This window comes from Calliopsis andreniformis, chromosome 9 (genome assembly GCF_051401765.1).
Source record: "Calliopsis andreniformis isolate RMS-2024a chromosome 9, iyCalAndr_principal, whole genome shotgun sequence".
Classification (NCBI taxonomy): domain Eukaryota; kingdom Metazoa; phylum Arthropoda; class Insecta; order Hymenoptera; family Andrenidae; genus Calliopsis; species Calliopsis andreniformis.
This window is the reverse complement of record NC_135070.1, coordinates 4,454,711-4,481,431: the sequence shown is the minus strand read 5'-3', so window position 1 is coordinate 4,481,431 and position 26,721 is coordinate 4,454,711. Positions and strand designations below refer to the sequence as shown.

General features: G+C 34.4%; 3 protein-coding genes across 5 annotated transcripts; all 3 read left to right on the top strand.

Moving 5' to 3' along the window:
* The first annotated feature begins 29 nt into the window (after window positions 1-29).
* On the top strand, window positions 30-3,158 carry Orc1 (origin recognition complex subunit 1). Of its 2 annotated transcripts, XM_076385446.1 has the most exons (5): window positions 30-1,818; window positions 1,878-2,151; window positions 2,235-2,500; window positions 2,576-2,859; window positions 2,955-3,158. In XM_076385446.1, the coding sequence occupies exons 1-5, from the start codon at window positions 251-253 to the stop codon at window positions 3,125-3,127; spliced, it is 2,565 nt and encodes an 854-aa protein (XP_076241561.1). In that variant the 5' UTR covers window positions 30-250; the 3' UTR covers window positions 3,128-3,158. The 2 variants fall into 2 exon arrangements, with proteins under 2 accessions (XP_076241561.1, XP_076241562.1); XM_076385447.1 differs by lacking the exon at window positions 2,955-3,158 and having other exon boundaries at window positions 2,562-2,819.
* Window positions 3,159-3,322: 164 nt separating this feature from the next.
* On the top strand, window positions 3,323-5,282 carry LOC143183752 (guanine nucleotide exchange factor MSS4 homolog). 2 transcript variants are annotated; one of them, XM_076385448.1, is made up of 4 exons: window positions 3,323-3,714; window positions 3,897-4,292; window positions 4,372-4,592; window positions 5,020-5,152. In XM_076385448.1, the coding sequence occupies exons 1-2, from the start codon at window positions 3,465-3,467 to the stop codon at window positions 4,244-4,246; spliced, it is 600 nt and encodes a 199-aa protein (XP_076241563.1). In that variant the 5' UTR covers window positions 3,323-3,464; the 3' UTR covers window positions 4,247-4,292; window positions 4,372-4,592; window positions 5,020-5,152. The 2 variants fall into 2 exon arrangements, with proteins under 2 accessions (XP_076241563.1, XP_076241564.1); XM_076385449.1 differs by lacking the exons at window positions 3,323-3,714; window positions 3,897-4,292; window positions 4,372-4,592 and adding an exon at window positions 4,599-4,759 and having other exon boundaries at window positions 5,020-5,282.
* Window positions 5,283-5,715: 433 nt separating this feature from the next.
* LOC143183155 (cytidine deaminase-like) lies at window positions 5,716-7,133 on the top strand. The gene is made up of 2 exons (XM_076384610.1): window positions 5,716-6,102; window positions 6,708-7,133. The coding sequence occupies exons 1-2, from the start codon at window positions 6,066-6,068 to the stop codon at window positions 7,112-7,114; spliced, it is 444 nt and encodes a 147-aa protein (XP_076240725.1). The 5' UTR covers window positions 5,716-6,065; the 3' UTR covers window positions 7,115-7,133.
* The last annotated feature ends 19,588 nt before the right edge of the window (window positions 7,134-26,721 follow it).

Here is a 26,721-nt window from a genome sequence, read left to right as displayed (position 1 = left end):
TGTAAAGAGTAACGTGGCTAAAAGGAGTATTTGCATTTCTATTTTTTTATTAATATAACGAGCGTTCGTCGAAAATCTATGTTTATAAGAAAAAATAAATATTTAATAATGTATACTATACAATTAAATTTATTAGATTGACGTTTTGCTTTCATTTATGCAAAAAATTATTAATTGCACTATTGTGTTATCAATAAAATTGAAACGTTGAGAAAATTTATTTCTAAAAGTACAACGATAAATATCTGCGATGTCTACGCGAGCAAATAAATGTTTGGAACATCAAATAGTTGCACTTCTGGATGAACAATCTGATTCTGATACACAAAAAGATGAGACTGTTGTGAACAAAGTACAAATAAGAAAGTCAACTAAGTCACAGAACAGAGGAACGACTTTTGTTAATGTAGATTCAGATGAAGAAAATATAGTTAGGAATAGTAAGTATCAGCTGCCAAAAAAGAATTCATTTAAAGATGAGAAAGTTTCACTTAGAATTAAATTGAGGCGATCTACGGAACAAAGTTTATACAAAATTGATACAGATTCAGAATGTGAAAAACCTATGCGTAAATCACGTAGTCGATTATTAAAACAAAGAAAGAAAAGTCACTCTGAAGTAGAAAGTGAAGAGTCCACAGATAAAGATAGTGCTGGAAAAATCAAAATAAACGATAAAGAGAAAGCAGAACAAACAGAAAAAGGTAATGGAGAACTGACTAGAACTAGGATCAGAAAACCACCTTTAAGATTTTCTTCATATCATTGCACAACAATTCCTTCCTTAAATCACTCAAACAATTCTATAAATTCTCCAAGTTTGAGAAGTAGAAAAAATATTAATTATAATGAAGATAAATTATTTATAAATTCTGTAATTACTAATGTAAAAGCAATAAAGACACAGCAGAAAGAAAATAAGGATATAAACGTACATACTGTTAAGGGTGACTCTGAGCCTAAAACACCAGAATCTAGTATAAAAAATATTAAACGAAACCGTATTCCTTCTATGAAGGATACTGAAAATGATAGTGGTACAGATTCTAAAGCAGTTAAAGTTAAATCAATGAAAATATCTAATAACAAATTAATTGATTCACCAAAAGCAAAGAATATAGTACAAAAACAAGATTTATCAAATACTACTCCTGTTAAAATGAATAAGCAACTAATAAAAATAGCCAATAACAAATTAATTAATTCACCAAAAGCAAAGAATGCATTACAGGAACAAGATGTATCAAATGGTACATCTGTTAAAATGAATAAACAAAAAAGAGCACTTTCTGAAAGCGTACAAAAGGATGTTCCACTTGCTAATAAAAATAAGGATGGCATTGAAGAAGATTGTTTAGTTGATATGTATAAGGATATTAAAATTTCATCTCCAACTACAAATACACCTATCAAAAAGGATAAACAGAAAATAAATTCTGAAACTGCAGAGAAAAATATCCAAGATGTTGATCACAATGATAGTAATGATGAAGAGTTTTTGGCTGACATGTACAAACGTATTAAAATTTCATCTGCAAAGAAAAATACACCACAAAGGCGGAATAATACACGAAAGAGCATACATTTACGGCTAGAAGAAACTCTTTTGAGTACTCCGAAATCACGTTTAACAAAACGCAATTTTACACCGTCCATGGGAAAAAGACATAGCACTCTATTAAAACCAGCTACGCCGTTACAAGAAGCTAGATCTAGATTACACGTTAGTGCAGTACCAAAATCTTTGCCTTGTAGGGAAGAAGAGTTCAACACCATCTTTACATTTCTTAACAAAAGATTGGAAGATAAAAGTGGAGGGTAAGTTAAGAAAGATTATTGTTTATAGAACACAGTTGATAACTTAATATTTTTTGTAGATGCATATATATAAGTGGTGTACCAGGAACAGGTAAAACTGCAACTGTGAACGAAGCAGTAAAATGTTTGCAAAAGTTGATAATGAAAGGTCAACTAGAAGATTTCAATTACGTTGCCATTAATGGTATGAAGATAACTGAGCCTAGACAGTCTTATGTACAAATTTTAAAGCAATTGGATGGCAAAACATTTACATGGGAGCAAGCGTATCGCATACTCGAAAAAAGATTTCATACAGCCAATTCTAAAATGACACTACTTCTTGTAGATGAAGTAAAATTTTTGTTTAATTTTAAAATTAATTCTACTAACGCTGATATTAATTGTAGTAACTTCAAAAATTTTAATTATTATAGCTCGACTTTTTGTGTACAAAACGCCAAGATGTTGTCTACAACTTATTAGATTGGCCAACAAAGGCAATGTCCAAATTAGTTGTGGTTACTATAGCCAACACCATGGATTTACCAGAAAGAGTCCTAATGGGTCGTGTTACGTCCCGTTTGGGTCTTACACGCTTAACTTTTCAACCATACAATTATAAACAGCTACAGGAAATAGTAATGTCCAGACTAAAGGATTTCGATGGCTTCAGAAGCGAAGCTGTACAACTTGTTGCACGGTACCACAACTGTTACATATTAATTTTTTATGAGTATACAACTTATAAATATTTATCAAAGCAATTCCATCGTAGGAAAGTTTCCGCTGTATCTGGAGATGCGAGACGAGCTTTGGACATATGTCGCCGCGCGATGGAAATTGCAGAATCACGGAACGCTGAAATGATATCTTTACAAGATGTAGCTGAAGCTGTATCCGAAATGATTGCGTCTGCAAAGGTGCAGGCGATAAAACATTGTTCGAAAATGGAACAAATATTTCTACAAGCAGTATCAGCGGAAGTCACGCGAACCTCCATCGAGGAAGTGTATTTTATAGATGCGTACAGACAGCTCGAATCGCTGTGCTCTTTTGAGGGTACGTTGCCAGTTTGCTTTACTATTTGACATTGTTCTGATCTATCTTAATTTTTTAATCGAATAAATTTGAAAACTTTAAATTTCTTCCTGCAGGCATAAAAGTGCCCACTGTAACGGAAATACTAGCCGTTTGCGGAAGATTAGGTGCAAGCAGATTGTTAATATGCGAACACTCGCGAAGTGACATATACCAGAAAATTTTATTAAACGTCTCCACCGATGACATTCACTACGCGACTCAGGAGTTAGATTTAAGTACAAGATAGTAGAAAATATACATTTTGATACATGTTCGTACGTGCCTTCGAAAGTGACTTATTACCCTCACGAATCATTAATCATTTGATCGTGATATCTGTTGATGAATTTTGTAATGTAATTTATTTATTAATTAAATTTTATATTTTAACAATTATGCAACGGTGACTTATTTGACTCGCGAAATCCAACCACAGATAAGCTATAATACTCATGATCTATACATCTACAATGTAGTAAATTACGTAATTCAAGGATTTCAAACACCAATTTTGTGCACTATTAATAAACAATCGATGAGCGTGCTCTCGGTAGACGGGAAGTGTCAGAATTGAGAACGCGTGTATGCACATTATGGGTTACGATGAGATTGAGGAAAAGATTCTTGAACTCCATAGTGAACAAAAATGGAAGGACATTGCTGAATTAGATTGTAATTTAAATAAATCTGCAAAGTGTCGATTATTCTGGGTGTTACCAACCATTAATGACTTACAGTGGATGAAAAAGATAATTGACGAGCATAATGTGGTTGGATTAGCGAGTATAGGATGCGGATGTGGATTATTCGAATGGTTATTTCAAAAGTATTCTGGTAAGTGATGAAATTGCCAAAGAATTTAATTTTTATTCGCGATAAAATGCAAGTAAAGCGTCATTAATGAAACGTGTCTCGTAATTCTTCTTTTTTTTATACTGATGGTAGTATTAACAATACTCCTTATTTTGGATTATGAAGTTAATTCATATCTTATATGGGATTAATACTTTTTTAAGGTTTGGATGTGATTGGCATAGAATTAGATCGATCGTGGTGGTGCAGCAAATATTCTCCACCATTGTTTATAGAGAACATGGTCTTTGCCAACGAAAATAACATGCAAAACATTAATATATCGGAAAATTATGCTCTCCTGTTTTGCTACTTTAATAACGCGTTAGCGTTTTGCGATTATATCGAAAATTATAAGGGGAAGCTTGTCTTTGTCATTGGGCCTAAGGAAGGTCAAAGTCGTTGGACAGATCCGATGCCTTTTGATAAAAAGTTTCACGAACTCGGTTGGAAATTACTAAACAAGACAGAAATTGAACGATCTAGCGATTACATTACGGTTTACGGTAGATGAGAGCGACAATTTTTACATGGAACAAACTCAACTAATTTAACGTTTGGTATTGTTTTTCAATTTTTTAAAAATTATACCAAGGGGAATATAATAGAGAATCAGAATCTTTTTGCTTTACCTTTCAGTGTGCCAGCTAGAATTTCAATTTGCAGTTGCAATATCGTCTACACAAAACAGTTTTTACACGCTGCTTTTTGAAGTTGCTACCATCGATAATCGCAATTTATTTACTTCGACTATCGAATCGACATTCGATCACTCGATACCATATCAGCTGTTCATACTACGAACGAGTATAATTTCGAGTTTCAAATGTCAATGTATCGCTGTTTGACAACAACGCCAGGTATACATCTGTATAAATATTAAATTTTTATATTACTAACTATGTCGACGAACCAGGACTATAGTTCCTTGAAGGACCAAGATGAAAAAAACAAATTAAGAGTTTATTGTACATATTGTCCTTCAAAAATGTTGAATGCAGGCGCAGCCCGGCTAGTAAATACTGAGGTGATAGTCAATTAAATTACAACAAATTTATGAACAAACAAATTTTGTTACTGACAATTTTGAAAATCATTAAACTACTTTTCGATATCGTATTATTTCAATACGCGTTTCAAGATTTTGTTATTTCAAATCTAACCTAAAAATTTGTTTACCTCGTGCATTTGCTCTGCTTATTTAGTTTTATATAAATTGATATAAAGAGAAGGAAACTATTAAGAGACTAGAACTTAAATTAATTAAAATGTTTGCTAATGTTCTAGTTTAATCTACCCTATGTGCAACGTAAGGGAGAAGGTGAAGCTGATCAACAGGAACTGATAACTGACTATTGGCTGGTGGAGGATATGTACACATTCGAAAATATTGGTGTCTCACATACAGTAGACAAAGTCAAATATTTAGCATGTGCAGACTGCGAAAGAGGTCCTGTGGGTTGGCATGATTTGTCTACAAAGAAATCATACATCGCTTTAAGTAGAGTCAAACATGAATGATTAGCAAATAAAGATATTTTTTAATTTTATGTGAGTCATGTTTTGAATTCTAATACGTAAGAAATTGCACAAAAACCAAAAGAAACATTTATGAAAAATTAGATGAACAACACATGTCTGATATTTAAATTGATAATTTAATATTTAATCACATCATTACAAACACAGTTGAATAAATCAGATAATTAATCGTCATTAAGATGTAATAATCAATAAATTACGCTTACAATTAGAAATTATTTATAATTCAGTAAATTTGGTGAAAGCTAACAATTTCTGTGTAAAATATCGATCTTTAGACGATAGTAGTTAATTGTTTCTATGTTAAAATTCAGAACTTTTGATAAAAGTCGCCTTACTTGAAGTTTAAACGAATTTGATGAAAACTAACGATTTCTGTGAAAAATATCATTCGTTTATATGAAGGTAAGTACATATTTCTATGCTAAAATTTAAAATATTTGATAAGAATCACCTAATATGGTGAAGTTTGTGTGAATTTGATGAAAAACAGGATTTCTGTATAAACTATTAACTTTCTTGTTCGGAATACAACCACAGGCGCTTAGCGCCATTCAACACTACCGCTATCGCTCGAGTGGCAGATTCGCGCTCTCATTGGCCAGTGTTTTTCATTAATAACTCGTTAACGAAGTCTTATCTAACATTTTCGCTAAGAAAAAAGTTGTTTCAAATCGCTCCTTTTAAGGAATTACAACATTTTTGTTACACCCTGTACCCTGTATAAGATAGAGTTACAAGTTCGCCTAATCTTGAACATCGAACACATTCGTTTAATAATCTGTGTCAAGATGAGTACAGAAGAAATTAAAGATTTCACAGCGCTAGGTGAATATAACACTACAATATTTATGTACAACAAAGTTTCTCAGTTTGTTATATTTATGTCTGTACATTCGTGTTATTTTATTAGTTTAATTCGTTTATTTAATTTGATAACGTGACCTACGTTGATTCATTTCCGCCTTTAATCATCTTCGTGATTAAATTGTGTTGAGATAACATATTGTTACGATTATATGTAGTTACATTGACGTTTTAATCGATAGTCTACTTGTATTAATTAATGTATTCGTTGGATTAAGTAAAATTTATGTCTTTTTTTTAATTGTCAGAATTATTTAGTTTCAGATGCTTCCAATTCACCTCAATGCACATCATTTGCAACACAATAATTTGCATATGCTTTTAACATATTACAAATTATTATTCCATATTTCTACAATCATTTAGATTCCTGTTTGTGTTATTGTGTTACTTTGTGTAATTGTGCCAACTACAAATTTATGTGAATCTGAGTGTGCATTTATTCCTCAATAATAAAAATGATAAATGTATTGTATTTAGTTAGTAACATATAGCATATTTAATTGATTATGTACTGTAACAGCTGTTTAATATTAGTAATACATAAATCTTTACATTGTTTTTAGAAGCTGACATTCAAACTTTGATAAAAGAGAGTGCAATTACTCGTGAAAATTCTTATTCACCCTATAGCAAATTTAAAGTCGGAGCTGGTGTACTTTGCAATGATGGAACCATTTTTACTGGATGCAACGTAGAAAATGCATCCTATCCTGTTTCAACATGCGCTGAAAGAGGGGCTATTTCAAAAGCAGTGTCAGAAGGAAGAAAAAAGTTCAAAGCAGTGGCAGTAGTAGCTGATACTGAGAATAGTACTTTTGTCTCTCCTTGTGGTTTTTGTAGACAAGCAATAGCTGAATTTGGTGACGTTACAGTTTATATGACAAGTTCTGATATGAAAAAAGTATTAAAAACTACAGTAGATAATTTGTTACCTCATGCCTTTCATTTAAGAAATGCACAAGTGCTGTAATAAATCTTTTCTAAAATAATATTTACTATTCTTTTTCTTTATAAATTATATTATATTCCATATCAAAAAACATACCATTAATATTGTATTATACACTTACATTTATTTGTAATGATATTTATTTAAAATTTATTTGAAATATTAATTTTTATATAAGTTTTAATGAGCATAAAGGTAATCCTTGAGGAAAAATTATTACTTGTTTTTCTAATTGTAAGTAGTTTTAATAACGACTAAGGCGACATCTTGAGACTAATTGTTGTTCTATAAAACATTTAGAATTTAACTGTTCTAGGTTATTAACTCCACTGTTTGAATTTTTTTAAATTTCAGTGCCAAAACAATTAATTGATACTTATTGTTAGCTGTTTATATTTAAAATCCGTTTATTTGTAAACTTAATCGATTTGGCGAATGAGCGATTCAATAATTCAATAACAATTTTATGTTATTTAATTTTTCGATAACGTTGTGATTAATCACTTTGGAAATAAAGAAAGGCCTTACCATTTCAGATAACTTAAGTATAAGTAGGCATATCTACTATCTAATACTATTTTGCAATATTAAAATGAAAATATTAACACTTTTTTATAAGAAATGACGAATTGTATGGATTAATGTAGTAAAAATACAAGGCCGAATACAATTTCGTCATTTTTGATTTCCGTTTTATTTTGGGCACCTAAAATCAACATTTCAATATTTTTTCATCTGTAGCTGAATATGTACTCTTTATAATGTATATGTATATTTCTAAATATTTACATAAAAAGTTCTCTTACTTATTTATATGTACAGTGTAAACATAAATCAATTTGAAAAAAAAAATTGTGAATTTGTATATTATTACAGGAAAAATAAATATTTATAACAAAATAGGCAAATTAGTTAAGACTTTTTATGCCTGAATACATTTAAGGAGATATTCCTCTTCGGAATCCAGAGGAAAAAAAATTGTTTGCTTTTTTATTGCATTTCCGAAAAGAACATCTTTGGTATCTACTTTCAAAATTATATCCCAAAATTTGCTGAAATGACAAAGTTATAATGATTTGAAGAGAACGCTGCGCACGACGCTGATATTACTGGATTTTAAACTTCAAGGGGAATAAGTGTTTAATGTTTCAAAAAATCAATTTTTTATACATAGCGACATGGACTGATATTTCAAAGGTATTTTAAAATAAATCCTGTGAAAAAGTTCGAAGTATTAGCTAAGTTATAGAATGATGTAGGTAGCTGGGAAATTAGCCCAGGGAGTTCAAACGCATTTTGTTTCAAAATCGGGTTTCTGCTATTCGAAATTATGTGGTTTCGAAGGCAGACTAATTGTATCTGGAGATATTTCAAATTTGATTTAGCTTATTACAACATTAAGAATTGTAGAACTTTGAAAATATTTAATCGAATAAAAAATCCGATAACGCTTAGTATAAAGATATTGCATTAACTGAGATAAGATAAATATAAACTAATCTTTTTGAAGGTTAGTTATGAAGCTTGTTAAACAACCTGTGTGATCAATGACCATGTAACAAATTCCAGATCCATAATTCTTAAAGTTTTATTATGTATTTAATATGATATTTCACACACAATACAAATTTAACACATATGTAGCATTTTATCTATATATATTTAAATATGTCCAACTCAATCACATTGCTACTTTTGTAGCTCTTAAACGAATAAAAAAGGTAACATATACAATTCACATACACTATTTAACGACTATGTCGTTTGATTTAATTTACATAGTTATATTAGGTGCTTCAGTTTATTTGGATTACTTATGCTTGCTCAAAGAATTATTGACATTGCCGCGCCAAGTCAGTTGTCTTAGAACTGCCGATCAGTCAACTTTAGTAACTTGTAAAGTAATTTAAGACGATATATAATACACGTTATATTAAATAAAATAGAGGCAGAAGGAAATACTCATCTTTTAAAAGGTAAATCAAATTCTAATTTAAATTAAATTAAATCAAAGAACGGAAGCCTCTCCTTGAGAGGCGTCAACAGTAGAATAAGTTCAAAGTCAAACACATTTCACGCGAATTTTAGAAGTTTTCTCAGCTATTAGTAACTCTGAAATGAAGCCTTAACCCTTAAGTGGACTTTCAGATTTCGTCTTCAACAACTGAATTATTTGATTTAACATTGTTTTTTACCAAATTGATAAATAGCAGCGTTTGAAACATAATGAGCCAATGAAGGATTACACAAATCGTTTGCCGCTTGTTAGCGATTGGGATTTAAACATTTCAAAGAGCAAGAGAGTGCGCATCACGTTCCACCTTTTCTCTCGATCTCCTGAAGCTGCCCGAAGCTGCCCGAAGTTGTCCGAACAGCTGCTCGAAGCACCGAGCTCACGGATACACCGTCCATGCGTTAGTATGCGTAGTGGAAGGGATAATTCTCAATATGTATTCGCGTCCTCAGTCTGGCAGCACAGATCAACGCCATTCTGCATGGTCCTCTACGTTGATTGAACGTGCGTTCCTTTCATTACGTTGTTCGTACAGAAGCGTCGATCGTAACGCCTCAAGATTCCTCGCCTCATAGTAATGGTATTAATATATTACGTTAGTCAGTTAAATATAGCCTAGTTCGTACGTTGGTTTTATAAATTCGAGTCGGTGCTGTGTATCAACAACGTGGACATTGTACAATCGTGATAACGCTTGTAACGATGTGGTTCATCGTCCGCGTGTTTTGCGACGTGATACCTTAGTTAAGACTTTAGATTTAAGACTATAATAAAGTTACTATTGTAAACATTGCTAAACTGGTTTTATTCCGCGTTACCGATAAGTAAAGACACGTGCTTTTCTAGCGGGTAAGGTTATGGGAGTATTCTGCCGTGACCAACACCGTGATAGCAACTATACAAGACGAGTACATGTACAGGAGAGACTGAACAAGCAATTCTTTCTTCTATCCCATGCTTTTGGGGCTCTAAAGCCCCGTTATCATTTTGATGTCACGCTCAACGTTAGCAGCTGTGCGTAAAATAAGAGTGTAGCACTGTGAGTGGTAAGAATTAAAGTTATAGCGACGTGAAATTAAATATAGGATGTGCTGATAAGTTAATAACAAATTGATATAGCATATGCAGGAAATTAATTGTTTTATGAGGTTCACATAAAATCTAAAATTTCTATTTTTTTAATTATTAAAACTTTGCTTGATTTGCTTAATCAATTATTCTCAGACGTGAATTCATAAAAAATTTTTCAAAAAATTATTTTTTATTACGTTTCTAATTAGACAATTAGAAATCTTTTGCATTCTACAGTTGAATTGATAGTATACGTGAAAGCTGTTTAGCTATCCTGTATACTCGTGTGTGACAATGGCTTTGGGAATTCTATACAAGACAACTTATACACAACTTGCCAATTTTACAATGACATTATAATCAGAATTTGGAACTAGGATCCTAGGCCTATTCTATAATGTGAAAACTTATAAACTAAAACGATGAAGTTCCCTGGCGAATGCGATATTTTTGTTCAATGTGCGATCTTTACATAGAAAATAAAGAGAAAATCAGCGAATAAATTAGAGAAGATCCAGAGAAATATACCCGTGGTCGAGAGAATCTGACCAAAAACAAGAGAGAAATGATAGATAATCGAGGGAACGAACAAAATTGATATACAAGCCTACTTATCTACTCTTACATATAAACAAAATGCACAGCCATTGGCTCGGATAGAATTGGATGATCTATCTCACAAAGAGATAGATGGAATTCAAGTTCTATCGATCACCCCTTATAAAAATCTTAAAGTTTAAACTTGAATGTAGTAAGCCAAGTTCCATCCATGCCTTCAGCTTGGGCTTTGAAGAGTAGGGAATTGCCAAGTTATCATTTCAGAAAAGAGTGGGAAACTTTGGAATATAACCAGTACTGCAACCATGAAATTGACAATCGATGATGCGAGCCCTGCTACCTTGAAAATTGGTAGGTTGCAGAGATGCGCGCTGCCTCACTCAGATCAGAAAGATACCCCGTTTCTGCCTGTATACTCACAGGAGCTATCATAGCTTAGATTTGTTTGACAGACAGACCTGCTACTGGCAGACTAATCGAAGACAGGGCGCCTGACTGAACTGGTGGGGCTTCCACCTTCGAGTGTGTTTTTTACACATCTTCGGGTGTCTGATAGCGCCTCTCCTAATACAGATCTCCAGTTGGCCACTTGCTTCTACCAAGAAAAGCAAAGGTCCACCTCGTCCAGATGAAGAACAAGTGACCGAAGAAAGAAAGCTAGAAAATAACGACTTGGTAATTGTACAGTGGTATCATAATAGACACTTGGAGGAACTAGAATCTTAAATCTAGTCATAAAGATGAAAGCCTATAAACTAAACGACACATAAACGACAAAGAGCATAGCAGTACAGAAGCGAGAGAAGGTCAAGAGAAAAATATCAATAACCAGGGAGCCTCCCCAAAAACAAGAGAGTAAAGACAGAATTTTATAAACCAGAAGTAATGAAGTCTCTCGGTGGATTTAATGTCTTCATTCGATGAAGAATCTTCATATAAAGGATAAAGAGAAAACCAGCAGAGAAACGAGAGAGGATCAAAAACAAAATATTAATGATCGGGGAATCCTGCCCAAGAACAAAAAAGGAACGATAGACGATCGACTGAAGGAACAATTTAGAATAAAAGCCATCTATTCTTACATCTACAGAAAATGCACAGCCATTGACTCGAACAGAACTGATTATAAGGTCTCAGCATCTCTTAGGGGGAACCACTAAGAGAAGGTCTTCGGGTGGTAGATTCGGATTCTCTGAAGGAACTCCCTCAACTATTTTGGGTCTGGACTACCCTGAACCACTCTGACCAGCGAACAATTTAACCGTTGGTCAGATGTTTTTGGCTTACTAGTTTAAGTTTTAAACTTTAAGATTTGTGTGAAGATAGATCAATGGAACATTGATTCCATTTATGTCTCTGTGAGTTCCTGTGGAACGTGCATTGTCTACCCTCAAAGTTCTTAATCATTTTACGCTATCGCCTGTATTAAGGGATTCATTTTCGTCATTAAAATTTACTCATTTTTCTCAAACGTAGTAGGTATTATATTACTAATGTTGATTATTATACAGTAAAGCTGTCCAAGCTAGGGCACGCGTGCTCTTAATGATTCCCCTACTCTCATCCATATCGTCGTGGAGCAACGAAGACTACATAGTCTACCATGGCTGCCTCTTTAGCGTCGCGCATCTCCATGACAACAGAGGTCACCTGTGTGGGCAGTAGTTGTTAGAAGGGGAAGCAGACGCATGGACAGTTCTGTCATACAGTGTGTCCGAAATGGTCGGGAACAAATTTATACTACTTGATAACGAGGTTGAGTAGATAAAAAAAAGATCACATAAATTTATGCCCAAAAACGCTTCATTGAAAAACTATATGTATTCAAAATTTGTTATCAATAGTTATGGTAGTTAGAATATAAAATATAATATAAAATATTCGAAATTTCTTCCTTCTGCAAAAATATAAGCTTCCATTCGTTGAATGGAAATGATTGTCGAATTCTTACGAATATTCTTCGTATATTACGAATAATAGCAAATGTATTTTGAATAATTTACGTTTACGTACTCAGTCTGATTAACACATGGTATAAATTTGATCTTAACTTCTCTGGACACTCCGTATAATGTTTATGCAATTTTTTTCATCGCATTAATAATTTTATAAAGAAAATGTTTGTAAGTATAAAGGTTATTCTCATAAGTCTATACTGAAGAATACTTGTATATCTGAATCATTTTATAAAATGAACTCGTACATTGTGTAGATTCATACGTGGAAATCTGCTTGGTCAAATGCTTAATTTGTTTTGTTAGAAATGTGTTTCTTAGCTGGTGGTCCTTGTTTTCCTAAATTGCCTTGTACCAGGTCATTTGACCCTGAGCTGGAACATGTCTTTAGTTACCACTCATCGCTTGGGCCTTTCTTATTCTCCAAAAAATAGGGGGCGGTTCTGTGTACCCTCTATGTATTTAATGAACTTTTCCACTGTTCCTTAGATTCAGTTTGGACGTTGTGCTGTACACAAGTCACCGAAAAGTAAGGTCTGTACTCTAAAAAATCTATTTTATTTTTTTATGTTGAAAAACAACAATTCAATGAAAATGAACACATTACAAAAAGTGGCAGAAATACTGTATAAAAATCAACAAAACTTGTACAAAATAAGTAGTATGTCGTAAGAGCGTTACAGTGACAACAAATGTATGTATTTTATCGAAGCAAATGAACATTTTATTATTATTTTTCGAGTACTTGTTATAATTGAACATATAATCTATCATAACGTTGCATAGCTTCTGTTAATTTTTATACTATATACGTCTTTTTCGTAATGTGTTTAATGTATATCTCGTAAACAAGATCAAATAGGATATATGTTTATAGGAACTTTTTTCATTATTTTTAGATGTTGAATCAGTCTTTGAAGTATTGCCTACTTATTACAGGACACCCTGTAGATCGAGCCAGAACGTGTTTGCAAAACAACGGTTTCATGGTGGTCAGGTAAAGTTCGCTAGAATAAAAGTACATACAGCGATTCGCGAAGCCAGTTATCGAGTTACCTCGTGGCGAAGAATTTATACGTTGAGGTCACAATAATAGGTGAAAAGTTTAGCCGTTCGGTTCTCGGTCGTGGCTCGGACTCTGTTCCTGCCGGAACAAGTACACCAGCCTACGCCACGATGGAACACCGTGTTTCGAGGCTTGCTAGAATAGTGTGGGGGTGAGCACTATCTTCATTCCGCTGTTGCCTCCCACTAAGAGACATTGCTCTCGATAAAACGAGAACGCAAGTGACGGGTCACCGGCAGGCTATTTACCTACTTTAACCTACCTCGCACATACTTCACCCGTTGACCTAAAGTGGTTTTTCGTCCTTTCGTAAACATTTTTCTTCCCTCTAGGGGTTGAATATCCAAGAAATCGATTTTCGAATATTTCTCAATAATTTAGGAAAGTTTCTTAAGAGAATTTCTCGCTTCAATTTGTTCCTATTTGGGAACTGGAGGTTTTGAGGTTACCGATAAGTGAAATTTGTTGAATTACTTCTTGTGGGTTAATGACTATCTACGTTGCAAAAGCGAGGAAAGAGTTATAGCATATTTGTAGAATATTTGTAGAATATTCCAATATGAATCGATGAACAACATAGTGCGTACATTGAGTCCAAACTTCCTGTGAAGCTTTATCAACGACGGATCGTTATTAGTGACTCACACCGTGTTTTATTGATGACTCCGTGTAAATTACGCTAGGTGCACAGTTTCTTGCCATAGATGATTCCCGAGATGATCGATCCCTCAGGGTCATCATTTCTCTCGCGTAGCGCCGAGCAAAGGTATATCGACAAACTCGTCCTCTTTGAGAGAGTACCTCGACCTGGCGCAATAATCAGCTTTAACCGGCTTCGGCGTGAAACGGATGAAATATCGACTAAATATAACCGGGGCCAGGAACCAATGGAAAAGAGGGGCAACCAGACACGGTGGGAGCCTCATGCCACGAATGTAGGGCATCGCTTCGTCTTCGAAAACATATACGAACGAGAGAGGGGCAGATTACGTTACTGTTAATCCTGATTCTCTATGGACACACTTCAAACGCGTCTGTTTATTCTCTTTATGTGGTGCATCAATCGGCCCAAAAATACGTTTTACTGCAACACAGATGTATCGTCAATTTCAATCAATCGCAGACCGGGAAGAAACAAAGTAATTATTTGAGACTGATTACTACTTTGAAATTTTAATCAGGGTAAGATTTAAGTAATAGTCATTCAGTGAAATCGAATTGAAATTACAAGAACACAATATTTATTTAGCGTAGGTAAATGACTAATGCTTATTAGGTATAAATATAAATTTTTGAACAAGAGAGAGAGTTATATTGCGAAGTTCCCCTCATAAGAACTGTGCTCAAAATTAAGAAATAATATTATACGTATATTTATAATATTATATCTGAATTTTTGACGTTATTTAGTGAATATACTGTATACTTTGGACTAGCTTTTTTCTGTTTTCTGCTGGCCAAGTAATTACAATGGAACGAACACATTTTTCGAATCATTCAATTCAAAGTTTATATTACAAGCATATCAAGAAGATCTCTTGAGAAGAAAGCTTTAACGCTATTATACACTTGCAAGAATATCATTCCCATCGCTAGAGTAAGACTGTTCGTAATGCATCTGCATCAGAATACAAATACCTTCTAAAACCCCACTAAATGAGAGAACAATAAGATCAACCATAAAACAACAACGATCTTTCCAATTAATTTAATTTTCCTTCGTGACTCGGGCGAAGGTGTATTGACTCCAGTCGAAGTTTGAACCCCGGTGCTTTCACCTCATAAAACACTTTCGCCTAGGAAGTCCTGTCCAGAAGGCCAGAGTGTTGGCTAGCTCTTCCGCTTGTCATCGAACTCGTTTTCACGATGGACACCCATCGACGCGTTCACCATTGGTTCACCATTAGAGCAGAAATGTCTAGTGAGAAAGCGATTGAATCCGAAAGTCGAAGGTTTGAAACATTGCGTGAGAAACTGCATGACGGGCCCGAGTCGCGGTAGTCGCCTCGAGCGCTTGTTAATTAGTGTAAACGGTGGAAGCGGCTGGAAGTTGGTGCTCGAACGTCAGCCAACTATTGTGGCAGCTCTGTACGACGATCTTCGAAACGTCAACGACGATTCAGGGAACTAGTTCAATTAGAGAAAACCGCGGAAAAGGAGATATCTCTAGTGGCACATGGAGGTATGAGGGTTTCGAGGGCAAGCCATCGTCGCCGGCCCGTAAAAGAGCGTGAGCTCGTGAAATCAGCGACCTTCTCTCCGTCCAGTAGCACCTCCTCCAACGATAGACATCTCTCTGCCACGACCCGCTGGTGGCTACGCCCCTGGACTACTTCACCGATATTCCGTTTCGTGTCAGCCGCGAGCTAACATCGCTACTATTTTTTGGATCATGCTTCGTTTCTTCGAATAGAGAAAATTTGAAATTCAAGCTGTGCAAGACGATATCGTCCTTTCACATAAACGGTATCTACTTTTCTCGATTCATGAATCCTTTCCAGATGGTGAGACGTATTTAATTTGTAGTGATTTAATACTATTTAATTGGAATTTATACTTCTAGAGTATTTTGATGTTTGAAATTTTAATACTTTGAAGTTTAGTTTAATGTGTTCTGTATTTAGGAATTTGTATCTTGTCTGTACATTTTCATGTAGGGTCAACCCCTGCCAGGTTGTATTGCTATTGCCGTTCCACTCTGTATATTATAAATGTGCTTGTTCTTTTTTTTTCTAGAATATCAAGGGTACCTAAACTGTGGTTCTGTTAATACATTAATTAGTTAAAAGTGTTTCAGCGTTGGAGTTTTAATCGTGAGTATAAATCTGCCACGGATCTCCTATGGTCCTGCGTGCAGGCGAGATTTACATACACAATACGAGTCACAGAGTTCACGATAAAATAGTGTTTTTTCATGAACCGAAAGTAACTAACCCGAAATTGGAAACTGTTTCCTTCACATTCTGTATAAAGTTTATAGCTGTTCCCACACGATTCTTTAATTCTTTGAAGCATCGAGTGCTAGAAAATAAAAACGTCCATATTGCACAGAAATTTTATTTTTATAAAATTCAACAAAGTAGGTCTATTTTAATTATTAGGGAATTGTGCAAGTAATTTTAATACAAGTGCGAGTAATTCAAGTAATTTTAATTTTTTAAGGTAGTATAAAAAATATCCCACTATGCATATTTAGATATTAAAAAGGTGGGACACTTAACTCTACCATGCTTCAAAGAGTTAACATAGCAGCTAAGAAATAATCCCGTTTTAAGATGCGCTGTGCACCGCCTCTGTGCCGAGAGAATGTACTCCCTACCTTTATTTCGATTAGCTTATCTGGAGCTACGATAACAGCGAAGCCTAAATACTGGCGTGAAAGCTTACAACAATAAAAAGGAGGAATATTGCTTTAGTTAAAGAGAGAGAGAGAGTAACTTGCTTGCTTTGTGCTTCTTTCGCCTTATAATGCTACTCCATCACGATTCGTATCATAATCATGGCTCTCTTTGACGTGTTTAATTCTCACCGTGACAAAACAGTATATTAGAGAGGTAGTGAGAGAGGCATTGTTGGACTATCACTATCCAGTAGATTATAAACCCACGCGAGCCTGCCTCACAAAGGGATGTCAGTAACAAGTTCACTGCCGATCACGCGCTGACGCGGAATGAGGCTTCTTCGCTGTTCACGCGCCATCGCGTGAGACATCTGTGTTTAGTTAACGGCGAGCTGCATGGCTGGCAGTTTTGAGATGGTGCGTCATTTCAAAAGGGTGACAAATATGTTAACACTAGAACTACCATGATTAATGTATGTCCAGTTTTAACGATGTGGTACAATTACAAATGTCTGAAAAGGTATGCAATTTTTAGAAGTAACGTTTATTCATGTTTTCTTTGTATTATTCAGCATTAATTGAGAAAAAAATTAAGTTTGTAAAAGATAAAATGTGTCTAAGGAATAATCATACCCATCATTTTCACAATTTTGATAGTTCTATTTAGTGTTAAGTGTCAGATTTTAATTCAGAGATCGGGGAAATAACAGGTTTAAATATATTCACGATGAAAAGTCAGTAAGCATAATAAATATTTAGATAATTATAACATTTAAAATTGTTTCGTTCGCTTTACATAATTATTTGAAAGAATTGAAGATTCTTAAATTTTTGAAACTTTAAATATTTAAATACCTGTTGTTTATAATATAATTTGATAAGGTTATCAAATATTCAAATATTCAGAATATCAAATTAAAAAACAATTTACATGTTTAAACGTTAATATTTAATATTTAAATTTAATATTAGTTTCTCCCAAAAGTACTGAGTTTTATATTGAAAAATTTTTTTAATTAAAAATTGAAAAAATATTCGCCATTGAAGTACTTGAATTTTCAAGTTTTTAAATGTTCAAAAATTCAAATATTTGAATAATCAAATACTTAAGTTTACAAATTTTCAAGTTCTCAAATCTCAAAATTTTCAGGCTGCAATGATTAATCTTTGTAAATCGTTAACTGCTTATACTAAAAGGGGATATTATATTCGATTCGATGTATGCTACAAATTAGCAAAAACAGATAAAATGAACATCACATTCAAGCAGTTCTCATCAGTTTTCTCTATTTCAAAATCACTTCAATCCCAAAAGCACTGACTGCATACTTGTAAATTCATAAGCACTGACTCATGATATGTAGTCACAGCCAAGAATCAAATGCTTGAGTTCACTCATAAGCAACTTATCAACATATCGTTCTTAACAATATCAAACTTCTGTTCCCCAGTACTCCTCAATCGGCTTCTATTTAAACGAAAGATGCGCTCTGTGTAATTTGCTGTACGCAGAAACACGTCCACAAGTATCGAAAGTATCGAACTCCTCAGTTTCGAGCTGGCTTCGATATGTCCTTGTCCAAATAATTTCTCTTTAGTCTCCTCTCGCGCCCAGGGTGAAACAGTCACAGGAGTCTGCGTAGGTGAGAAACAAAGGACCACTAACTGCGAGAACCGAAAGGTGTGCGAGGCAACATAGTCGAATCGCAGAGGAGAAGCCGAGCGGCCCGATGACGAGTCAGACGTGCCGAGGCTATGACCGCGTTTCTTCGTGGGCTAACATAAGTGGCACGCGCCTACCTGCCCCCTCTCACCTTTTTCCATCGCCTCCTTCGCTTCCCCGATCGTCCCTCTTCGTCGCGTCATGTACCACCTCCCAGTATCAAAATGTGCCGCACTCGATACTCGGCTCGTCCCGCTCACGTCCATGGAACGCCGACGCTTTCCGCTCCTGTCGTCGCCTTTTTCCCTCCACTTTCACAATAGTCACGGCCACATGGATCCGGCCAACACGTGGATCTTCACTTTCTCCGATTCGCATCCCCGGAAGCGCGACCGGGGTCAACGTGTACGTTCTTAACGGCGCTTTCTGTGCTCTGCCAGCCACGTGCTTATCTTTCTTTTCAGCCACATCGCCTAGTAATATACAGGGCAAAGGAAACAAGGTTCGTACTTGTTTCTAATTTCGTTTTACAGTCAGTCTGTGGCTGGAGTTTGAAATTAGCTCGGACTGCTGAAACTGCTGAATACTGTATACATGGTGTATATTCAGTCCTACTCTTAATTTAACGATAACGTCAGTATATCCATCGAATGATCAACAGTAGCACATCCAATTACATAAAATAAATTATTAACATCTCCAGTTCTGTGAATTCAATATAATGATATTCTAGTGACTTTGTGTAAGAAGAAACAAAGACTCCAGTCACTCCTATTTGTTATCGATATCTTAACGATATTACGAATACACCTAGGAATTATCAGTGAAAACGTCTTCAACTGTTTACAGTTAACGATACTCCTACTAGTAACTCCATATAAGGAAGAATAGAGACTCTAGTCACTCCTACGCGTTATCGATATCTTAACGATGTCGTCAGTATATCTATTGAATGCTCAACAGGAGCACATCTAATTATATAAAATAAAATATCAGCATCTCCAGTTGTGTGAATTCAATATAATAATATCCCAGTGATTTGTATAAAAGGAAACAGAGACTTCAGTCACTTACTCATATTCTGTATCGATATCTTAACGATATTACGAATACACCTAGGAATTATCAGTGAAAAAGTCTTCAGCTGTATTCAGTTAACAATATTCTTAATAATAAGTCTATATAAGAAAGAATAAAGACTCTAGTCACTCCTACGCGTTATCTATATCTTAACGATATTTTCGATAATCGATGGTCACATCTTTATATGTATACACTATGGCTGGAGTCCGAAACTAGCTGAGACTGCTAAAACTGCTGAATACTGTATCCAGTAGTATACACCATGTAACACGGTGTATACAGCTTTAACAATATTAGCAGTTTTAGCTGAATTTCGGACTGCAGCCTGTGGTGTCAACTCTCCAGTGCATAGTTTGAATTTGAGGGATCCACGAAGATATCATTTTCGCGTTTTTTGTTTATTTAAATATTAATAAATATGTATTTTACATGCAAGTATATATCAGATGGTCTTAACGAAACTGTATTTATTAACACATTTTGGATCGGGAACGTAATTCTACGTCCTTTCAAACTCTTTAGCTGAATACCGTAGTCTACACTAAAACTACGTCACGGTGTCTGATGAGTATACTCGTCACATGAAGAAATAAAATACCGTTTGTAGGCCTTGCCACTTTATTATAGTTCATTCAAATTCACAGTAAGTGTATTTATTCTGCATTCGACGAATATACTCGTCATCATTTGATTTTACTTACGGAAGCAGATACACACTTTGAAAACAACAGTCCATTCATAAAGGGTTAATAGAAAATAGAAAAAACAGTGATTTCCTTGGATTCTATCAATGTAGTAGTAGTAGTAGGGAATATTTTTCACCCGTGTACTGGAAGGTTAAACAATGCAACTTGCTGGTGATTGTGTAATTTTATGTTAAATACGATTCTTATAAGCTGACAGTATACATAAAAGAATCCATCAATATTATCACGACTTACAGCAGTTTTTTGTTTTAATGAGTTACTGTGTAATGCTAAGCCATATTTGGAATCCCATTTTAGTTTTCAGTATCTAAAGTAGATAAGTCTATCATGTTTTTCTTGCTTACATGTAGCTTATAATCTGTATATTTTCATATTCCAAAGTAGTAATCTCGTTTTGCCATTTGTTAAGTAGAATTGATAATTATACTGGAAAGTAATTCTGTGCCTAATTTCGTCCACTTGTACTGGTCCTAATTTCCTTGTGCTTTACATGGCACGCTGTTTTCTAACGACGTAAGGGAAGAAAAATGGATCAGATATACTGGAAGTTTCAAATGTTACACCTCAAATAAATTAGTGTACGATTTTGCACATAATTTTATCGTTTACTTCTTATTTTATTAGTACTCAATAGATACATTATTTTTATGGTTTTATACATCAAACATTTTTTAAATATACAAAAGTTAACCGTAACATTTTGACAACCTACTGAAAAACTGTTTTTTATTTTTTTAGTATTAAACCTAAGAAGAACGAAATCCAGAACACTTTTTTGACTAATCGAAAAACACATTTTCAGATTTCTGTTTTTAACTTTTTACATATAGTTTCACGAAAAGGTGATAAAGCTGTGTAACTAAGGCCTTAAAGTGATTATACAAATTTTTTTAGTTTATAATATAGATTTGTTTTTGAAGAAGAATAAAAAAATCGTTGGAGGGATGAAATATGGGCCCTTTACCCTATAACAATCAACCAATTTATCTATTACCCCTAAAGACAGTAAGATCGTGCTCTCTAGAGATCCTATAAAAATTAATTTTAATGCATGTCACAGTTTGGGTCACTGTGTAGGCTGAGTTGCAATCTTGGGACAGAGTTCGACATTATTCAAATAACATTTTGAATAAATTCTTCGAATAAAAGTTGGGAATAAAACGAAGTTATTAATAATAACGAATAATCATAGAGACTCGTTTTTTAAAAATAAGGAATTAACACATATTTGTAATAGTATAACAAAACCAAATAAACTGACTGTACATACAGTCTCATTTAAATCGCAGTGTAATAGAATCGCAGTGATTGATTGCACGTATTTTCTTATTTCGTATTTCTACAGGCATTAAGATTTTGCTGTAGACATTACCTAGATATCAATGATAAAGACAAAATAGATACTCAAAATTTCGAGCGATTTGTAGGATTAACAACGCTACCGTTACGGGTCGTTACCAATTAACGCATAAAAACAGTCAGCCATTATCCGAGCAGATCACGGAGAGGCATACAAAAGGCTCCTTGTGACGAGACAGGACTTCGTCTCGGTCCACTTACTCCGGAGGAGGCGAAGTCACAAATACATTCTTCTTACGATTTAGAGCACATGTAGGTATACAGGGTGTCCCACCTAAAGTTAGTCAGCTAACTGTCTCTTCTACTTGTAATAACATAAAAAATATTTTGCATGCAATTTGTCAGTAGGCATATTCGAATATCATATTTTAATAATTTTTTTAATGGCTACACGATGCAACAGAGAAAAATATAGATACATTTAGGTGTAAAAAAGCATTGATGACTTTCAAAACTCTGAAAAAAATAACCCTCGCAAAAAAAATAATTTTCGCAATATATTTGTCTTTTGATACTGTACCAATTGCAGACAAAATACTTGTTCTATCATTACAAGTAGGAGAGACAGTTAGCTGGCTAACCCTGGGTGGGACACCCTGTATACTACTTCTCTCAAACCGGCTGGAAACTGTTATATTTAATCGCTGTTTCGGTCCGCTCGGTAATTCTCGTGCTGCAGCAAAGCAAATTGCAAAATGAAGTGCCATTGATCATTATGTAATATTCAATTCGCACAGCGTAGACCTTCCCTCCGTTTCTTGTAATTATTGCTGATAATCACTTCATTATCAAAATCGTATCCACACACGTCCCCGTTAGACGATGAAACCTGCAGAATTTAAGCGTGGTTGTCAATGCGTGTTTAACTCTTTTACGTGAGCCAAACGTGCCAATTAACCTACCTTTTGTGGGGTATATTTACAGAGTGGAAACCAATTTAATTATTTAAACGACTCAAATGGCACTAAATGTATGCTTTTTGTACTTTTGTACAAGCAGTACTCTTCTTGCTCCAGTGTTTATTTAGACTTTGACCATTTTATATTTACTCTGTCAGAAAAGTATTGTATTTTGACAAATTTAATTGAAAAAGCAGATTGAAAAAGCAATTTTTCGACATATCGCACGTGTACTTCAAAAGTGACACAATTTAAAAAACGTGATTTTTGAATTACAGCTATAAATCAGCTGTACATTTTAATTTTTTTGATAATAAATTGACTTACAAAAATGATTGTTTATGCTATAGTTAGCTTATTTGAATAAGAAATACTTGGTGAATTCTTTTGTAAAGAAATTCAGTAATAATACTGATAACATAACTCTCTTGTAATAGTGATAATAACATATATCAGGGATGAATTTCTTCACCGCGGGCTGCTTTCCTACGGTCTATGGATAACGATCTCACTCTAATGGATAAAGGTTACTATTACAAGAGAATTATGTTATTATATTATTTCTTACTCAAGTAAGCTACTAATTGTACCACATAAGTAATAATTTTTGTAAACTGATTTGAGGCATTGTGAGCAACAACGGACTAACTCCACTACTCGAAAAAATCAGAAAAATAGGTGGTCTAAAGTATAAGGTTTCTTTGTAATAAATTAATGTTACTAATTCTATTTCGGAAAAAAGTGGCTTAATCCATCCTTGCACTCAATGCCTGATTTCTTACTATAAAAATGAAGGCGTACACCGTAGGGTCAAACATGAGATGAGTGAGAGCATGTGCAAGTAGAATCAAAAATATTTTTTGTTAGCTTTCTGAATATTGCGTATAATAGACTTAAGCAGAAGCATCGATTTCTGCATTGTTCTTAGCAATATATTGCGCAATATCGTGCAGACGTAATGTCGTAAAGGGAACGATTATACGCGAGACGATTTTCGATCGTAACGTGAGCATCAACCCAATTCATGTCCCTCCGAAGGTGCAGCACAGCTTCATACAACAATACGATTCCACGATCGAATATACCGGTTTGCTAAGAGGCGCCTTGATTTGCGCAACAATCGATGGCGAAACGTGTAATCAGCGCCTTTTTTCGCAGCCCTCATCACTAAGTGCTGGGTGAAACAAAATTTCTAATCGAACCTCCTTGTTGCTTCTTCTCGGAGGAATTAAACACATCAACATGTTAACTGTGAAAAATCACCAATATACGTACGTAATTTCTAATACTGTAAAATTAATTTCTGTATTGGTTACATTTATGATGAAGTATTATTGCTATTTAGAAAAATGCTCTTTTCCAGATAGAAAAAGGTATTAGGTCAACCCATTAGAAATGCTACCGAAAATCATTCTTCTTTTGAATTTTACATTCTATCACCATTTCCTACCTATCAGATCATTTTTTGGGCTCTTCTCTTAAGGATTCTTAATTTTTTTAAATATAATATTAAAATAGGAAACCGCATTATTTCTAGAGTGACTTAATATAGATTCACTCATAGGAAACAACTTGTTTAACATAAGATAATACTAAAAACGGTTTAAAATAATAAATTACTAATTCAACTGATAGTCAGTGTTTTCTAAATCGATATAACAATACATTGTACGTACCTAGCACCTACGTACTTGCAAATAATAAGTACAAAAATTAGTTTCACAATATTATTTTCCATCTATTTTTCTGTAATTCTCTAGGAAGAGAATGGTACCTGGAGTACCAAAAATAAGATACACTTATAATTTTAGAGTTAATATTCTACTTCTATTTAATAATGTATTAAAAATCGAATACAGTGATAAAAAAACAATAGGTACTGCGTCAGTTCGGTATGATATTCATTGCAATTCGACGAAAGATGACAAGGTCCATCGCGCGGCAACGGTGTTTCACAACTTTTTCTTGGTTGAGAGTTGAGAGTAATTATGTTCATGTACGAATGGCCTATTTAATTCAATGAAACGAGCCATTGACGAGCTTATTGAGCCGAACGACAATTACGAGGTCACGTAACACAACAGACCACACCCACATGCGTGGATACTTACACGAGCGTGAATAACACCCACGAGTCATGCCTGTACGCGTACCGAGCATCAGACGACGCGTGATCGTACAATTAATTTGATTTTATGGCTCATCGATCTTGCCAGCGTATCAGTGTGCTGACAGAACGATCTGTTGATCGAACCGGGAAAATTTTTCGCTTCTACGATCCTCGACGTTCGATTATCCTCACAGTCTCGCCGTGATTGCACGCGTGAATCAGAGAACTATTGACCTAATCCGATATTTTTTCAAATGGACAGCTTTAACACTTTTCTATAGCCCTACACGACACACGCAGGCTGTCGATTACCAGCTTTAGAGATAGACGTTTATCGACTGAGTTTAAAATTTATAAGATAGTAAACCCTATTGCTGAAATTTATATGAAAATTCCTAAATTATGCGTTCCGTACTGTGAACTTCTTTATCTCTTTGCATAAGGGTAGCTCAGGATTATAAGTCAGTTGAGCAGCGTATAATAATATTGGCAGCTTAGACTTGTACATAAATATTTCTGTTATTAGCTGCGTTAGTACGTAGTAATACGTACGTATTGAGATTTAGAATTGAAGTATGAATTTTATTTATAAGGTGGAATACCTTAACTTATAATTCTTGTACGAAAGTTTCAATTTCGCGATGAAACTTGTAATTCGTTATTCATTCTTAATATTTAAAAACTTATAATAAACAGAATTTTACGTCACTCAACATCCAAATTTAGGGGGTGAAAATAGTCGTTAAAGTTCAGCGTCGAAAAAATATTTTGACTCATATCTCGAAAACCATTGCGTGTTGGGCAGAAGATAAAGTTAAAAAATTATATATGTTTCAACGGTGTAGTCGGGTACAACATTAATTTTTAGGAAATCATGTAGGATGGGAGCCTGTTCAACAATTTCAGTGACCTCGAAATATGCTATCCACATCAACATTCTGAGTAACTGTTCCCTATACGTTTCATCACCACCCAACTTTAGTTACCGAGATATTATCAAAAAAGTGTTAGTTGTGTGGTTAATAGTATGAGGTGCGTATGGAATGTTGAGTGCGCGGTTAAACTGTGTAATGTTAATACCCCTTCTAATTTTGCTAACCCGACCAAAATTTGAATTAGAGAGGTCAAGGCAATTATTTTCTATCATTTATACTATCTATCAATTTCAATCACCGAACGGATGTTTAAAATAAATGGTTGTGCACAGCTGCCACAGCATCGTTTGCTTCCAGCACACAGCTTCAAATCTCGACTCGGTTAGTTTCGTCACTAAAATAATAAGCCATGTAACTTAATATATTTTTAGAAGGAACACAGAAAAATTTTCGATTTCTTACAATACAATCTGTTAAACCACCTGTTAACTTTTGACCAAAATAAAAAGGCAAGTATCAGGAGAACATGAAACCGAAGGAGGTATCTCGAGCTTTTGATCCTTTCCAGTACGCAACTTTGGCTTTTGACGAAAAGAAAGGTAAGTATCACAAGAATATAACCCCAAAAGAGGTATTTCGAGTTCTTGATACTTACCAATATCTAACTTTGACGTTTGGCCAAAATGAAACTAAGTATCAGGAGAACATAATACTAAAGGAGGTATCTCTAGTTCTTGGTATTTACCAATATCTAACTTTGGCGTTTCTCGAAATTAAAGAAAGTATCAGGAGAACCTAATACTAAAGGAGGTACCTCTAGTTCTTCGTACTTACCAATATCTTACTTTGACTTTTGCCGAAATTGAAGATAAGTATCAGGAGAACATAATACTAAAGGAGGTATCTCGAGTTCTCGATACATACCAAT

Excerpts from the sequence above, each read along its gene's own strand:
- Orc1 (XM_076385446.1), top strand. The coding sequence starts at position 251 with ATGTCTACGCGAGCAAATAAATGTTTGGAACATCAAATAGTTGCACTT. Across the intron at positions 2,501-2,575 it reads GCTGTACAACTTGTTGCACG|GAAAGTTTCCGCTGTATCTG; the intron begins GTACCACAACTG and ends ATTCCATCGTAG. Across the intron at positions 2,860-2,954 it reads ATCGCTGTGCTCTTTTGAGG|GCATAAAAGTGCCCACTGTA; the intron begins GTACGTTGCCAG and ends TTCTTCCTGCAG.
- LOC143183155 (XM_076384610.1), top strand. The coding sequence starts at position 6,066 with ATGAGTACAGAAGAAATTAAAGATTTCACAGCGCTAG. Across the intron at positions 6,103-6,707 it reads TAAAGATTTCACAGCGCTAG|AAGCTGACATTCAAACTTTG; the intron begins GTGAATATAACA and ends CATTGTTTTTAG.
- LOC143183752 (XM_076385448.1), top strand. The coding sequence starts at position 3,465 with ATGCACATTATGGGTTACGATGAGATTGAGGAAAAGATTCTTGAACTC. Across the intron at positions 3,715-3,896 it reads GTTATTTCAAAAGTATTCTG|GTTTGGATGTGATTGGCATA; the intron begins GTAAGTGATGAA and ends TACTTTTTTAAG.